This window comes from Electrona antarctica (assembly GCF_951216825.1).
Source record: "Electrona antarctica genome assembly, chromosome: 3".
Taxonomy (NCBI): domain Eukaryota; kingdom Metazoa; phylum Chordata; class Actinopteri; order Myctophiformes; family Myctophidae; genus Electrona; species Electrona antarctica.
In genome coordinates, this window is record NC_136808.1 from 41880096 (window position 1) to 41897971 (window position 17876).

The following is a 17876-nucleotide window of genomic DNA, read 5'->3' on the forward strand; positions in this document are numbered from 1 at the left end:
GCTAAGTGTGTGTGTGTTAGATGAGCTATGTTGAAGTTGAACAAATGAGCAATGCATTTGGAATCTTTAAACGGCCATAAACTATGTCGAACCACTGGAATATCTGAATGTCATGCAACAATTTACTGTAGTTTAACTTGTGTATATTATGGGTATCATATAATATAAGTCTCTATCTGTTTATCCAAATACTAGGGGACATAAGTCCCGAACTGAGCGTGCTCTAGTGCCAATCATTTCAGAGAAGGATAGATGATGAATATGTTGAATAATTATGTTATGAACAATTGCTGACCCATTCGCTCCTTTGAACGTTTTAGAGCACTGGTTCTAAAAGTGGCATCTGGTACCAGGGGGCCACTAGCTAAATTAGTGTCACAATAATTTTAACTACTGGTACTTTAACCATATTTGATACTTTGGATATTCGGAAATAGCAAGCTCATAGCGTGTCGATCTATATTATAACAATAGTGTAAATGTGTGTAAATCTTTGAGAGATTTTTAACTCAATTTGTTGCAAATTGACCCTGGCACAACACATTTTCAGATAGATGTATCAATTTGGCGGGTCTTTGACATGCAAAAGGTTTGAGAACCACTGTTTTACTGAATACAAAACGGAGGCAGTGCACAGGCTCTGAACTCTCTGTGATCAAATCAAAGATTTGAGCCTTTTCATCTCTTTCATCCTGTGCTGCATTTACCATAAAGTGCTCATACAAAAACATCCTGCATATCTCTATGAAAGTAACTGGCCTCTTTGAGATAATCAGACGGAGGTCTGCCTATGCGAGATAACAATCTGCCTGCCAACAGTGTAGACACTGTACACACCACAAAGAGCATAATTCACTTACTAACAATGTAACTGCTACCTGTGCTCCACTGTGATAGATTTAGGAAAACCATATGTAGATTTATTTTTTGTTTTCTTTCCTCATCTACACCGATTTGCGAAGCTTGGCCAATCACGTCCGGATATCATGTTTGTGAAATTTCAATTCTTGCACCAACTTACATCACATCCTGATGTCGTGGTTGTGACCGAATTGTTGCCCAATTCGGCCAATAAATTGTCAGTATGTCACATACTCACATTTGTGACCAGGCGCGTGCATATAGTAGAAGCAGTAGATGCCCGCGGGGGGAAGGGGCCCGGCGGCCGCTCCTACCATAGTAAACTGTAATCTCTCTCTCTCCCACAAACACACGCTGTTAAGTTACCGCGATTTAAGACTACATTTCCTGTCAATAGTAACCAGTGTAAAATATAGTTCATTGGGAGGTAAAGGGAGACCGTTTGTAATGGTTACGGAGCTATATTTCGATATGCAACCTGTGCGCCTACTGTATGTATATTCATTGCCTCAGGTATGCTGCAGCTGAAGGGAGGGCTGGGCTGTCAATCTTGCATCAGGGCCCGTGGGACATTCCCTCCGCCACTGTTTGTGACGCACACATCCCAGTTTTAATATAGGATATTATGGACTAGACACAAACAGTACAATTTCGCTTCCTTGCACCCATACATACACTATGCTGAAAAGGCAAGCTCCATGCAAGCGAACGTGCGTGGTCTGCCGAGGACCTGTGTGGAGCCTGTAGGGACAGGCCAATGGAGCAGTGGAACACAGAACATGCAGGGAAAATACATACGAATGTAAAGAATTACCTCATCAGCCAAATAAAGAGCAACACACAGACAGAGGGCAGATAATAATGAAATAGAAGCAAGAAACAAAGGGGAAATAGGACAGAATGAGCAAAACAGATAACGGAAAGAGAGAGAGACAGAGAGCGGGATAAGAGAGGCTGCTATATGATCATATCTATCATGATTGTATGATTATAGGACTGACATTTATTTGCTTGACCCAGTACATACTGTACATGTGTTGAATTACTCTGATCTGCGAAAGCACATAATGACACCATGTCCATGACCATCAACTACTTTATCAGATCGACTGACATCTGTGCACAGTGATACGAGACTAGAGGCATGTTCTATTTCCTATTCATTCTGTTATTTTCCCCATGTCTCGTATTATCTTCTGAAAATATAAAAGTCTGCACACAGCTTTGCTCCTCGTTGTTTGGTTTATTTTAAAACACTGTCATCGTTACAGGCCCTGTACACAATGTTTTGGCCATTGTTGGCTTTTATCAGGTCCCCTAATTATGGGGGTCCTTGAAATGAAAATGTTTGAGAACTACTGTGCTAAATGGAACAGAGCCTTCATTAGAATCAATGAATCATTGGTAACACCTGTGAAGGAAGTAAGGAAGATGCCCAATATATTATATGGCTGCTGTGCATAGAGCCCCATTGCGTTCTCTGCCTCTCCTCCTCTCCCAGTGCTCATTGGAAATTAACGACTCCCGGTCGCGTTGTCACTTGTAAGGGTGAGTTACACTCTAGAGTTAAATTAAGATGTTAAGAGGAGCAGTCAGCTCGTTCGTTCCTGTCCACGTCTGACACACTTCAGGCCAGTGAGTTAACACCAAGTAACACTGAGATAACAACCCTATACCCTGCATCATTCGTTATCTGTCTGTTCCTCTCTCCATACCTCCTTTTCACTCCCTAGCATTCTATCGTCCCCATCTCTCTCCCTTCTCATGTCCGCCCTCGTTTTCCTTTTCATCTCCAAGTGACTCTCCTCCTCCCCATTTCCTTTCTTCATTCCCTCTCTCATTGAGATATGTGCCTTTCTCTCCCCCTTGTTTTCAGTTGTCAGTCCTCGGCAGCTCTCCCGCCCCCTCTCTCCTCTCCTGAACTTTGATGTATTCTCTTGTCTCCCTCACTTCCCCTCCCCTCCTGTCCATCTCCTTACCTCTCATGTACTCTTTCCTGCTGTCTACACTCTCCCCTCAGTCTGAAGTAGTGACTCTTCCACAGATACGCCAGAGGGGTTTCTTTGAAGGACATGGCCGATAGCTGACTCAGTTTTGCAGCAAGGTTATTAGCCACAGCTGATTACATTTTGTTGGACCAACGTGCCACTTTGGCAGGTAATTAGCCATTTCTCAAAAGATCATCTTCCATTTTCAAAAATGACATTTGATTGGTCAAGTGGTCAATTAGCCGCTGTGACCAGTAGGCAAAGAGGTTAGCTTCCAACTGTATCTTCCCATTAGTGCAGTGGTTTGCCTATTATAATATTTGTTATAGTACTTTATTGATTACTTTTGATGCAGCAATATTTCCATTATTCTTTTTGCGATTAAAAAGGTCTAAAAAGACGATAATATACACTTTACTATCACCTGGGACCCCCCCCCCCCCTCAAAAGAAAAACACACAACGGCCCACTGGTTGAAATCCCATGTGTTACTGATTCAGTGCTCACAGATAATTTGTGACAGGACACAGTGGGGATTCGAACCAACGTCCCTTTTTCTTATTTTGTTTGGTGCTCCTGCATTGTCAGAGATACATGAACACTTCCCCTCACCTCCACCAGCTGCATGAGGTTTTCAAAGTACTCCTCTTCATCTATGGTGAGCTTGCCGTTGTGATAGATAATGCGGTAGTGCTCCACCTTGCCGTCGCAGCTCACACACAGGGTGTAGTCCCCGGGGTAGTTGGTGCTCTCCCTCACCAGGAACAGGCCCGTTTCTGGTGGGTAGAGGAGCCGCTCCGCCTGCTCCCTGGTTATCTTCCCATGGAACCATCTGCAAGGAACGGACACAAGGGAGGAGAGGTGAGAGGGAGAAACAAACAGAACAAGCACGCACATCCACTCTAGACTAGAGTGCCATGCAGGTGCAAATAGAATCTGCACACTGGATCAAAGCTCTGAAAGTTTTTTAATCTATTTCTCTGGCACCATTGTATGTGACGTTTCGAGCCCAAGTGGATCTTTGGGAAACGACATAAGAGCAAATGAGAGTGTATTAAACATATTCCTATCCTACCAGAATCAAGAACGATACCCATGGAGTTGGAGTCAGCGTTGACCAGGGTCTCACAGCACACACATGCTCCAAATAATTCCGCGTTTTCCACAAATATTCCCCAGTATTCAGGCTATGGAGATAATGTGCTTTCTGCACCTTTAATGTACTTGCATAATGTACAGTGTACATGAAACTCCGTTATCGTATCATACATTTTCAGAGTCGACTACTTCTGGGTGTGCTCTGACAAAATATACATAAAAAATTTCCAACAACGCGTTATTTTCCCTCACACTTCCACCGGCCCCTCCCCTTTTTAGTTATCTGCTCTCACTAGAGACACACAGCGAGAGGGTAAATACATGGTCATGGACAGCAGACCATGTGTGTTTGAGGGGACTGCAACAGTCTTTAATTCACTATAAACACAAGTTCACAACACAAGATATCTGTCTAAAAACACTTGAACAGAGAGAACACACACACACACACACACACACACACACACACACACACACACACACACACACACACACACACACACACACACACACACACACACACACACACACACACACACACACACACACACACACACACACACACACACACACACAGTATCAATTCCATTGGCCGTGGTGTGTGTGAGACTGTGTGTACACACTACAGCAATTAGGCAACACAGTACATAGGATGATGCCACAACGTGTTGCCTGGCTGTTAGAAATGGTCCCAAAAGCACAAATTCAACAGATTACATTCTACATTCATCTAGGAGTGCTGTGCTGGAGGGAGACACCTCTTCTCCTCCTTCTCAATCCATCAGAATTAATGGTGTCAAAAATAATCGATTTGGCAATGCATCGCGATTTGGAGCATTTGCAGCGATGCAATGCAATGCAGCAAATCAGTAATGTGACATAATCAATAATCGAAGCCTAAATATAATTATATAAAACAATATATATCATTATAATACTTTATATAATATAATTCTAAATAAGATATGGTGTTCTGTTCAGTATATCCGACTGCTTGTATTGAATGCTGAAAAATGTGCCATGTTGTGCAGTAATATGGTGAATCCTAATCGAATTGAATTGAGAGGGCAGTGCCAATGCACACGCCTCTAATCAGGATACAGAGAGCAGGTTTAGCAGCACAAGTCAGAATTAAGCCTCTGGCCAGCTGCTCAACGCTGTGGAAGGCAGGGCAGGGCATGCACGCCTTGTCTCAAAGAACCAGAGAGAAAGTACCTGGGTCCAACAACAGGAAACATGTCTCTTGCACGCACGCACACACACAGGGATAGAGTCGGAAACTGACGCACAGTCGCTGCAATAACAGGAAAATACTAAGCATCCGAGGGAAGATGCAGGGCCCCGCCCTCTCCCTGTTCATTGCCATGGGGGTGAGAGTCAGAGAGAGGGCGCTTCTCACCACACGGTGCCCACCACACGGTACGGTCAGTGAACCCTGGCCTTAACTGACCGCAAGCCAGGCTCGGGTCAACCCGAGCAGGCAGCACTGGGAACCACTCGCTCTACAGGATAAATATAGCTCATGATTTAGAGTGTAGTCTTTGGGCCATATTTTTTAACTGTGCCTTATTCGCACCATATGACACAATGGTTGCATATCATCAATGTCGGGCAGAATTTTTGTTTCAGGATGCACACGCAGATCCAACAGACCAAAGATCCGACATGCGGGAACAACGGTCAGACATGTGGTCGAACATGCGCAAGCTCCGTGCTTGCGGTTAGGGTTAAGTTAGGGTTTGAGCTAGGTTGTCGGTCTAATGACACTCTGACCAATAGTATGTCGGAACTAAAGCCTGTACCCCTGTATTACTATTATTAATTATTATTTTTCATAAATAATATAAAATATATATATACACATTTAAAAAATAGATGGGGACAATACATTTATATCAGTGACAAGTGCAGTATGTCAGTGACACATACTTTTAGTCTGGCAGTGTGTAGGTATGTCAGTGATCTACCTACAGTAATATGCCTTTTTTTCTTATTGTATCTCAGTGATGCTGCATGACATGCCGGAGATTAGCTGTTCACAGAATGACTGACGGGACGGACATCATCATGGGTGAAAACATAGTCCGTCCGGCCTGGCGGAGACAACCATGTCAAATGTAAACTGTAAAGGCTGTCAGCAGCATCCAGGCCCACAGAACAATGGGAGGATAAATAATGGATTCCTATCAGACTGCCTGTGTGAGACAAACGGTGTTTAATAAGACCCAAAAGTAGCAGCTGAAAGGGTGATTTCTTCTTAGCCACAAGCCGCTGTCGCGCACCGAAAATGCAGCTTCGGCGTGTTGTGAGCTTACAGATACAGTCATACAGATCTGCTATTTTTGGTGCGCACAATGGAGCACAAGACAAGTATAAATCAAGACTTAAGCCTGCAGGGTGTGTGTGTGTGTGTGTGTGTGTGTGTGAGTGGACGCTAATCAGCGGGTCTAATTGATTCACCCCGTTTTGGTCCTTCCCAGTTCCCACCTTCCAACTCCTCTTCTACCTCCACCTCCTCCAGGTCAGAGACTGGGATCCTTGTGGCAAAGCAGCTTAATGTGACCAAAGACTTGATTAGATCAGCAGAGACCGCGGGACGGTAACTCCCATTAATCGGAGGCATCGGGCAAGCTCAGTCCTGAGCCTGACGCCAGCCACACACGTGCGCGCGCTTGTGCGCGCACCAAAAAGGACAAAGACACAGCCTCTCAGTGCTCCCCACATTGGCTGGTTTGTCCTCTGAAATCAACCAGAGGTTTGTCTTGACCATTACGTCACTCAGAAATGTGATGTTTGTGAGGATTTTTGTCATTTCTTCAAAAATTCAATCAAATGCCAGAAAACGTGGTAAACAACCAGCAAATGAAAGGAGAAAGAGAGGAGGCACGAAGGCGTGGCGAGGCGATGAGAGAATGCAGGATCTGTGCTCCTCGGGCAAGCTGGTCTAGGGTGGTGCTGCTGGGGCTCTGTGACCCACAGCACATGGCTGCCACATGGGGGCAGCAGAGAGAGAGAGAGAGAGATTCCAGACTCCAGAGAGAGTAGAGGGAAGTGGGGGTAACAGGGATACAGATAAAACATGTATTTTTTGTTTGTTTTTCTCCCCAATTTTGTCGTTACGCCAATTGATTCCTCCCCACACGCATTTGTGTGTGTTGTCAACTGCCACCAGGAGGACGTAAAACAGTGTTTTAACTAAATGTCCTCATTCACGAATGTAGCCTTCACAATATGTATCGGTATGCAGTTAAAACAAATGTCTTCAGTAACTTTTATAGCAATTGATATATTCGTTATTGTATAAGACGGTCTGTCAAAGTCCCAGGTGGTACATAAACCTTTGATTGTGTTCTGGCCCATCATCTGATGACTTACGCACACTTGCTTTTCAGATTGGGGACCAAATACATATCAGTTTGGGGCTCCTTGACTTGAAAAACTTTGAGAACCACTGCATTATTAGAGCACAGTGAACAGTGTTGGGCCTGAGAGAGAGGAGGCCCAGGAGACAGTAGGAGACACAGCTGAGGTATTCTGTCAGCTAGTGCAGAGTGAGAGCTCCCATAAACACAGCTGTTAGACATTCACAACAACGAGCAGCAAGCACACCAACAGGACCCTCAGGACCCCTCTGCAATGACCCGGTAGGGCTGTCACCATTACACATTTAAGTTGAGGACAGTTCAATCTGCACAGTGCAGATATGGCAAATAACTTTATTAATAAACCACCCAAGTCTACAGTATGGACAAAAAAACTACTTAGTGCTCTGACCTAATATGAAATAATCAGCCAAACATCCAGTGATCTCAACAGAGGGGGAGTGGTGCTGGAAGAAAGCGAACAAAGTAACGCACCAAATACCGGAATACACAAGTTCACATAAACATGTTCACAATGCAAATGAAAAGGGGAGATCACACTGTAACCACGTGTGAAACCTCAGAACCTCAAACCACCAGGCTAGTCTCAGTTATTACAGAATCGCCTAATTGCAATTATTTTAGATCATTGTGATCATTTTTGCATAATCAACGTCAATCGGTTATGTAAAAATATCAAAAGATATTCATACATTTTTTTTAAAAATATGTAAATACCAGATCTACAAGCCAACAACGCGTCACAATGCGACACGTTGTGAGCTTGTAGATCGGCTATTTCCAACATCTGGCTTTCAGACATGTTCAAGTGGAAGCCAAGTCTATGACTTTTAATGTTTGTTTAAGCAGTGACGTCATGTGGCAGCCACAGTGGGCACCCCTCACTTCACCTCAAGTGTGATTTATAAACACATTTTAATAAATACAGTCCATTGTGGCCATAGTAGCCTACATTTTTGATTATTGGCAATCAGTCAATGTTAGTAATTTCTTTATATATTATGTGTATAATGGCGACAGTAGGTCGCAGATTACTATGAAAACCTGCAAAACCTGTCTGTCCGTCCGTCCGTCCGTCAGTCAGGACACGCCTCCATATAATTATGTTTGTCAGTCCATTACGCCTCGTGACAACGCTCCACGTCTTCATATATGAAGATCACACTGACCTCATCAAACCCTGGATAGCCATACATGGAGAATACTGGATCTGCATATATGGAGCCGGACAGCAACTCTACATCTAACCTCAAACCCTTAGATCTCCATATATGGAGCTGACGTATTCTGACATTCCATATGTTGACCTGACCTCATCAAACCCTGTACACTCAAGACACACTCCATATATGGCCAGTATAGAATTCATTCCATGTTGATCTGAACCCCCATGCCAAAGCGCCAGTGCTCACCCAGCTGTCTGCTGCCTGTCACCCAGGTGGATGCGTGCACGCGACCTCGCCCTTTAGGGGGTCTTACTGGTAATATACTGTATGTGTATAATCAAGTTTACAAAACCTAAAAAAGACAAACAAAAATATATATTTATTATTTTTGTATGTTCCAATGTTCAAAGGAAGAAATACAATTAAATCGTCAATCGTAATTATTTGTATGACAATAAACTGTTAAGTAAAATGTCATGATGGTGATGACAGCCCTACTGTAATCATCCTAATACCATGGCATCAGGAACCTGGCCTCATACACCGCTCTCTCTCACGGGGCAGCCGCTCTAAGCATGCATGCCATGCTAATCCCTGTAATCCTTCATTTGTTTACCTTCTTTGCACACAAACACTGTTTGTGTGTGTAGGCAAAACCTACTCAAATTGTAACCACCATGTTTGTATACTGTATGATGTGATTAAAGCAGAAATTGTGAACCGTACCAAAATCTGCATCAGTAGGGATATGTTGACCCATTAAGACCTAATTTCTTCCAAAACAGCTTTCTGAAAATCCATCCAACCATATCAGTGGTTTTCAAACTTTTTCATGTCAAGGACCCCCAAAAATGTAATTGGCCGCCGACCCCGATCTCAAAACATTTTGTTCTAGGGACCCCCAGAAGCAAAGATTTGAGTTAAAAATGTTTGCTTTAAAAATGTATATATTCCAAGATTTGCAGAAATGTTCAGGATGTTAAAAAGAAATTGCAGATCTACACATATAATGCGACACAAAGTGACGCGCTATGAGCTTGTATATCTGATATTTTTGAATAGCCAAATTATAAAATAATGGTTAAAGTGGTTAAAATATAGCTGAAATATAAAATGACAAAGATTCTTTCCCAGTTTTAATGGGTTGAGAAGGTACTCTCACGTTAGTTACTGTATATGTACAACTCGGGTAAAGAAATAATGCTGTCATCGTCGGGGCTGAATATTGTCTGGATTCTCTGCCTCTTTTTATCCGTCGTACTCTAACAAAGCAAATGATAGAAAAGCAAAGTGCAACATGTATTTGCAAGTTGTAAGCCCGTAGTAGTAGGCCAACATTTGAATGTGTAGACAGCCCAGTATAAAATCTACAGTGGAAAAGTCACACAAGTACCAGACATGACTCCCTAGGGCCTAGGCCCTTCGGATCAACAGTCCACATGACAGGATAAACACTAGTTCAAATACTTGTTTTCTCTGGATTGTCCGGGTCTCCGCGCTCCAACAACCCTCTCCCAGCGCTCTCCCAGGTCTCCGCGCTCCAACAACCCTCTCCCAGCTACTGTGAGCGAGTGATGACACCGTAGCGCCTCCATGTGTCCTCTCTCTCCCCTCTGACTTTATTATTTGCATAAGTCTCTCATTATATTTTCCTCTTCTGAAATAGCTGTCGTTTCAAACGAGAGCACCGATTCAAATCTGGCTCCGCGGCAGACGGGTCCTGCCCCCAGCGGCAGCCACCCAGAGAGAAGAGACGTGACACGCAGTGGGGGGGAGAAATAGGCAACATCAAACAAGCCAAGTGACTGTTAGGTGGTGGAGGTTAGGCTTTGAAGCCTTGGATGACATTTTAAATGCATTGCTCCCTTTTCTCTTGCGACAGGTAACAGAAGGTAAGGTAGGTACACAGTACACTGTACAACCACTGAATAAACACACTTGAGAGTGTACTTAAGCGATATGAATGTACAAAGGACTGAAATAAGCTTCCGTAAATAATTTCTCAATACAGTGTTGAAGTTGAATACAGAGTCAACACTGGTCGCGAGACGAATTTGATCATGCATGTGTGACAGGCGAATATTGGGCAGAAATTTAAAAAAAATAAAAAATAGCAGATCTACAACATAACATATCGCAATGCATTGTGAGCTTGTAGAGCTGGTATTTGCTCAGAGATTTGGTGTAGACTAAAGGGAAAAAGGAGGCGACACCAGTCAACAAATGCTGTATGCCAGTTTGTTAGTGGTTAATGACACAACACGGCAGCCACCCCACGTGACCAAGACTTATTATAGCTGGAAGCTATAAGCTCAGAGGATGCTAACCTATGGCTTGTTGTGGGATGTTGGTCATTGGTCCAATGGCCAGCATTAGAGGACTGGTTATGTTGGGCAAATTAATTAAAGTAAGCACCTGGATTTGAACCTGGGTCTCCTATAGTCCAACCCAACATCTAACACTCATTCATCCAAAGGAGGCCCTCTTCCCTCACCCAAGGAAGATATTAGGCTTCTGAGCAACAGGCAGGGCTACTCTGCAACATGAATATATTGACAAAAATATACAGACAACTTCCGAAAACAAATACTACATATGAAAACATTAGGGAGGACTAGTGGACAAGAGAGATCCAGTGTCATTTTCTGCTTGACTATGTGTAGGTGTCACACTCAGAAAATAGCCGATCTACAAGATGTGTTGTGACTTGTAGATCAGATATAAATCAACTGTAGATTTAGTTGACTAAAATCATATAATATTTAGTCAACTAAAACTAGACTAAAACCAAAACATTTCAGATGACTAAAATATGACTAAAACTAAATTCAATTTTATTCAAAAGATTATGACTAAAACTATACCAAAATTGACAGCGATTACCTCAGCAGTAGAATGCAACCTGAAGTTCTAACGTTATACATCAGACACAGACAATGGCCTCGTCACTTACGGCATAAGACTGAGTTTCCCTCCTGATTTGACGCCTTCTCTTTTCTGGACGTAGTTGGCAGGGATGGTTCCTTCTCTGCCCCCCGTGTTCTTCGCTCTGTACCAGTTAGGATCCTGAAGACACATGGACAGCCATTACGCTTATTTTACTTATTTTCTTATTTATACTTGCCTAGCAATAGGCTCTATGCACATAGCAGCTACCTTGGAAAATAAATTGTGCCTCTTCCTTACTTCCTTCACAAGCCTGGCAGTGTGCTTTGCACTTAACTCAGGCAGTTAATATTGAGAAATATAGTGAAAATTATATAATAACACCTTTGTCCATTAGCAAAATAGCATTTGATAGAAGCAAAAATTATCTAAATATATATATATATATATATATATATTTTTTTTTTTAAATGTAAAGTGATATGTTCAAATGCAATGTGTAATTTCATAAATCACTGACACTCATAATCATGAATTACTAACTAATAACAATACTCAATGACCACGATTCAGTATGTGCCACTGAAATGGGTATTTTGCCACATTGGTGCACACCTTGCTATTGTTACAAGCCTGGCCTACACAGCAAGATCCTGACTTTTTAAACTCTTTAAATGAACACTCAGAATTTGGTAGTGTAGTAAATAATAAGATACATTTATAAAAAATAAAATCATGCTAAAGCCAGGTAAGGCATGGATTAAGTCTTTCTTACTCGGGTGACTCCGATGATGGTCAAGACATCTCCTTTACAGAAGGGAAGGTCCTGTTCGTTTTTGGTCTGAAAGTTGTATTTGGCCACACACTCTGTGTTAGTCGCCCAGGGTGCCGGCTGCAACACACATACACATCCAAAGTGAGGAACCTCTTATAGAAACTTGTTAAAGGCAGGGCAACAGATTTGAAATAATTCCAATAATGTGAAGAAGGGGAAAAAAAACTGTACAAGGTGTTTACTTTGAACAGCTAAATATGCTCAGCCCCAAACATTATTAACCCACTAAAACCGGGAAAGCATCGGTGTCATTTTAGATTTTAGCTATATATAAATGGCAACAAGTTATTTCGTTTTTTTTAAAAATAGGATTTAGAACAGTGGTTCTCAAAAATAGCAGTGACACGAAAACGCTTGAGAACCACTGATTTAGAACGCATTTGTGATGTCAGGAGGTCCAACCTTGTAAAGTCCCTATAAACAAATACAAGGAAGGATACTTAACATACATTTAATTGAACCTTTTACAGTATAGAGGCTGCCAGAACATCACAACTATGTTCATTTATAGGCCAATGTTATGTTATAATCAAAGTACTGGCATCTAGGACAGTGGTTCTAAACAGTCATTCATCACTGTCTTTCTGCTAGCAGTAGCGTCACCTTTCCAAAAGAAAACCTCTACATTTTATGTAATTTCCATACAATTATATCAGAGTAGGAACGAAGATTGCTCGGAAGACAGAGAGCTTTGCCTTCTGGCTCAACTCTCTTTTCGTCACAACAGTGCGGTCGGTACAGCGACTGCAACACCGCCCCTGCTGCGCCGATTCCCAGGCTGATCTCCCTCTCCTTCCTCCCCTCACTCGCGAACAATACAAATAAACAGAATTGTTGTTTAGATATGAACTAGAATGTAAATATCAAATGTTGTCCCTTATCTAACCCTAACTACCTTTAATCTCAGTATAAATTAGGCAATTCCATGTGCTTGTCAGGGTGGGAGGGTCCCCTGTTCAAATATGATTTTGAGGGGTCCCCTGTTAAAATTATTATTTTGAGGGGTCCCCAGTTCAAATATGACTATTTTGAGGGGTCCCCTGTTCAAATATGATTATTTTGAGGGGTCCCCAGTTCAAATATGATTATTTTGAGGGGTCGTGGCCTTAAACGTTTTGGAGCCCTTGATCAAGGAATTCAAATGTAATGGAGCGCTATGAAGTTGCCTATGGTGGCTAAGCGCAGCAGCAGCACCATCTAAATATTCCAAACTGTTCCATGTTAATAACTGTGTATCCAGCTGTACTAGAGCCTTTTAAAAAGAGGGGTTGCTGCTTTAGTCGGATGAGATCAAAGGGAATAAAAAGTGGCAACAGCTTTTTTTCTTCTCTTCTTGTGAGTGAAGAGGCTTGTCCTTGTTTAACCCGTCCTGTGTTGCACAGCTGAATGGGTGTAGAACTGTAGATAGATGCTGCAGCCGGAGCTGAGAGCACATGCCCGAGGCATTACTTCATGACAGGATGACCACACCGGGGACACACAGTTCACATGGCCGTGAGTCGACAAGGCTCTTGGAATAAATCCAAATACAATCTCATGAATGGAAATGTAATGATGAAATGTAATGATGTTCAGCTATTATCATTCTAAACCGAAGTTGCTGCTGTTCTACATACAGTCAACCAGTTGAAGAAGCGAGGGCCAGTCAGATATGTACCCGCTGTGCTTGGCTCATTTCCCAGCCACAAACATATTTACAAGCGACTTCGGCACTAGCCGTGAGGGAGTATGAATTAACTTTCATAGAGCCTAACTAAAGTCGGGTGGGGACTGCAGTCACAAGCCGGCTTTTCTTTCGTCACTAAATATAGGAGTATGACTATGAATCGTCCCTAAGAGTTACAGACCCACAGTATAATGGTCCATTTGGAACCCCCACTAGGAACCCAACTTTGAGGACGGACCAGTTTGTGGCATTGGGCGACTTGTCAGTGTGTGCAGCAGTACAAGATGATGCTTAAATGACTACAACACCCATATGACAAGCAATCAACAGCATGCAGAGCGAGAGACTCAAAACAAACTAATCTTTGTCGACTGGGCTTATGAAACCTCATTTATAACCCAGACACCTCCCAAAAGGAGAAAAAAAAGTACATCATCAATTTGCAGACAAGGCAGTTTTTTTTGTTTTCTGAAAGGAACACATTATTATTACGTTTTTAACAAGGCAGTAGGGAGACAGCGAGTTTGAAGGGGAGATGGAAACAACTCGAGTTCCTAATCAGCAGAGTAGTTTTCATGACTCTCTAGTGTGTCTGTGGAATACACAAAAGAAACACAACAACAACAAAACCCTCATCTGTTTGAAAACAGGTCTTTTACTTTTCTTTAACAAAAATTAGACTTTCTCTAGATACATGGTTCTCACCAAACGGCTGTGGTTACTGCGCTGACAGAGAGGGAAATAACAACACAGATCAGATCAATAGGGGAATGTGGAGGGGAGATGGTAAGATGGTAACCCTATGCTGAAACTGGTACTGTACATGAGTCATCCGGTCGGCCACCGAAGACAGCTCAGGAAATATGAGCTAAAAACAAGGCAGAGCATTTTGATGAATGTGTGTGTTCACCAGCTATATGCATTAGCACCAGGGGAGCCCCTGGGTGGGTGAGCCAAGAATCTGTTCAATTGTTCATTAAAAACGCCACCAAACACGTCAGGTGAAAAGAAGCGGCTTGGAGGAGTCCTCATGCACGGAAGGAAGCATGACGTCAGTCTGTTGCTCTCCCCATAAAGGTTGGCAGAAAGGAGTGTAGAGCCCAGGATTACATGGACAATTGACACTGGGTGAAAAAATGGGTTACAAAATCGTGGGATAAAAATTATACAAAAAAAAAGAAGAATGCATGTTCCTCTCACCTGGACCCCAGACATGATGATGGGAGTGGGGCAGCAGGCGTCCTCAGGGCAGGGCAACGCTCCTCACTGTTCAGCAGCTAACATCAGAGCTGCAACAATATGAAGAGAAGACAGACATATTCAAGATACAATTTACCATAGATTTATTTCACCTAAATCTTCGGTGTGTTTGTAACGCCCGGGGATTCGAATCCAGGTCCGTAAAACACGAAACATCTTAATCATCAGCCTAAAGGGGAATTCCACCTTGGCCGAGGGAGATATTAGGGTTTTGGTCATCAGGCAGAGGTTCTGAGCCACTACTGCTAACATGTTTGGGCATTTAACGAAAACAAAATTGGGACTGGATACAGTCACACAGCACAGGTCAAAACAAAACTGACCCAACCACATCCTGTGGGCCACAGTGAGCAACAAAGTAAGACAAATGAATCAGTCTGATTGTTTGAACTGTATGGGTTTAACGGTACCACTACTTTGACAAATAGCAAAAATCTGGCAAACATGACACGCTTTGTGAGCTTCTAGATATGCCATTTCTCATAACTATTTTTTTTGTGGTTAAGCCAATTAAGCCATTGATATTCCTCATCACACAATCACGTTGCTTGCAGAAAAGAACAGCCGTGTTGTGGGGTGTGTTGTGGGGTGTGTTGGTGTTGAATAAAGCTTGAATTGCGGAATTGATTTACCAACACCAACACTGTTGAAAGAACAACAGTAAAACAAAGGAGCTCCTAATTGTGACCCACGACGAAGTAGTGATGCTCCGATCCATCGGCGGATCGGCCCGATCAGTCGTTACCAAAATATAGACACTTGAGGAACACCAGTCATTTCTAAATATGAATCCTGAAAATGTACAGTTTTGGACATTATGATGTTTCCACCCGACAGATGATACAGGGTTTAAGTGGTTAAGCGTTACTATATTAGCATATCGGACCCGTAAACCTCACATCTCTCCGATTATCTCACGAACCCGACAACCGGTGGCCCTCACTCACTGCTAAAACCAACGCTAAAATCAAACAGATATTTGACTATGTCTGATCATCCGACACTGCATGACTGCTGATACTGGTTGGTCGGTGGGCTCAGGGTGACCTTGGTATATAGAATTACAGGCAGGGGAGTTAATCCTTCCCTGGTGAGGAGAAAGACAGAAGAACAGGAGGAGGGGGAGAGAGAGAGTGTGTGTGTGTGTGGGGGGGGGGGGGGGGGGGTACAGAAAAGAGCGAAATAGAAGACAGTCAGACAGCGAGAGAAAAGTGAGAGAGAGAGAGAGAGAGAGAGAGAGAGCGAGCTCCATGCATACAGTCAAGTGTTTCTGTGGTTGGAGCAAATGGCTCCAGTCTCCTGCATTGCACTCTGGGTAAGACAGAGCTACAGGGCTGACTAGACACGCAGGCACTATGCTGGAAGAGGTGTGTGAGTCCTCAGGCGTTGTCATGTGGAACTTGAGCATGTTGTGTGTGTGTGTGTGTGTGTGTGTGTGTGTGAGAGTGAGAGTGAGAGTGAGAGAGAGTGTGTGTGTGTGTGTGTGTGTGTCTGAGACAGCGCATGCGTTTCAATGTTTACCTCAGAGACCGTGTGTGTGTGTGTGTGTGTGTGTGTGTGTGTATATACACGAGAGCCTTCGAATGAATGTGCACGTGCCCTAAAAGCTTGTGTGTGTCCATGTGTTGATGTTTTTTGCATGAGAATGCTCAGATAGCGTGTGTGTGTGTGTGCTCAGATAGTGTGTGTGTGTGTGTGTGTGTGTGTGTGTGTGTGTGTGTGTGTGTGTGTGTGTGTGTGGTGTGCAGTGCTCTCGCCCCACTGAAGACAGACAGCAGAGTCCAAAAAGGCCGGCGGCCAACAGCATGGCTGCCCGGCTCAGCCGGCATCACACTGGGACAGGCACAGAGACAGACAGACACACGCCGGCACAAAGGAACAATGTGCCATCCACTGTTTGCCAGGGGGGAGAGAGAGAGAGAGAGAGATACGAGGAAGGGACAGCTCGCTACCGACTGATTTCTGTCCAGAAACACTGGCTTAAACACAGACAGGACCGGACAGACAGACAGACAGACGGTCAGGCCCATTTCAACTCATTCCGGATGATGTCACAGGGAAATAACATGATCTGAGCTAGCCAGCGGTGGAGGTTAGAGTAACTGTACACGCGTGTGCGTGCGCCGGGTGTTGTTATACTTCTAGAATTTCAGAAATAGACAAATTAGACAAGAGAAATGGTTGTTTTATGGTAAAAACAATTTTTTTAAGAGATATGCTTACAATTAGGAAGAGATTCTGGTCAGCTTTAGAGGTTAGGTTGTGGAGTTGGGGTTACGGTTAATGCCTGATTTATAGTTTAGTGGTGCGTCCGTCCGTGTCTGTCATGACATGCACTGAAAATTGTGAGCTTGAAGATTGGCTGTTTTCAGTCCAGCACAGCAATGAAGTATAACCCAGGCTTTAGTGTTAGTTAAAAATGCCAAATGAATGTTAAAAATGTATAAATGATCTTAATGTTTTATGTTTTCACAAGTACAGTAATACAATTGTGTGTGTGTGTGTGTGTGTGTGTGTGTGTGTGTGTGTGTGTGTGTTTGATCCAAAAGACGAAGTTTATTGATATGAAAACGGATCGCATCGCTCCACGGCCTGGACGCGCCTGTGCAATCCTCGATGTTGCGCAACAGTGAGACGTCATCGAAAATGTTCCCCGCCCCTGTTTAGCAGACAACGAAAATCTTAAAACGTTAATAACTTGCAATCTAAATCATCCCGTCTAATTATGAAAAA

General features: G+C 43.2%; 1 protein-coding gene across 2 annotated transcripts in view; it reads right to left on the reverse strand.

Annotated features, from left to right (window-relative positions):
* cskl (c-src tyrosine kinase-like) overlaps positions 1–17876 on the reverse strand; it is a 72857-nt gene that overhangs the window by 12601 nt on the left and 42380 nt on the right. For both annotated transcript variants that reach the window (XM_079496635.1, XM_079496634.1), the window contains 4 exons: positions 15084–15172; positions 12158–12274; positions 11450–11562; positions 3462–3681 (listed from right to left, as the gene is read on the reverse strand). In XM_079496635.1, the coding sequence (XP_079352761.1) occupies positions 3462–3681; positions 11450–11562; positions 12158–12274; positions 15084–15098 (465 nt within the window). In that variant the 5' untranslated portion in view covers positions 15099–15172. The remainder of the gene's footprint in view (positions 1–3461; positions 3682–11449; positions 11563–12157; positions 12275–15083; positions 15173–17876) is intronic.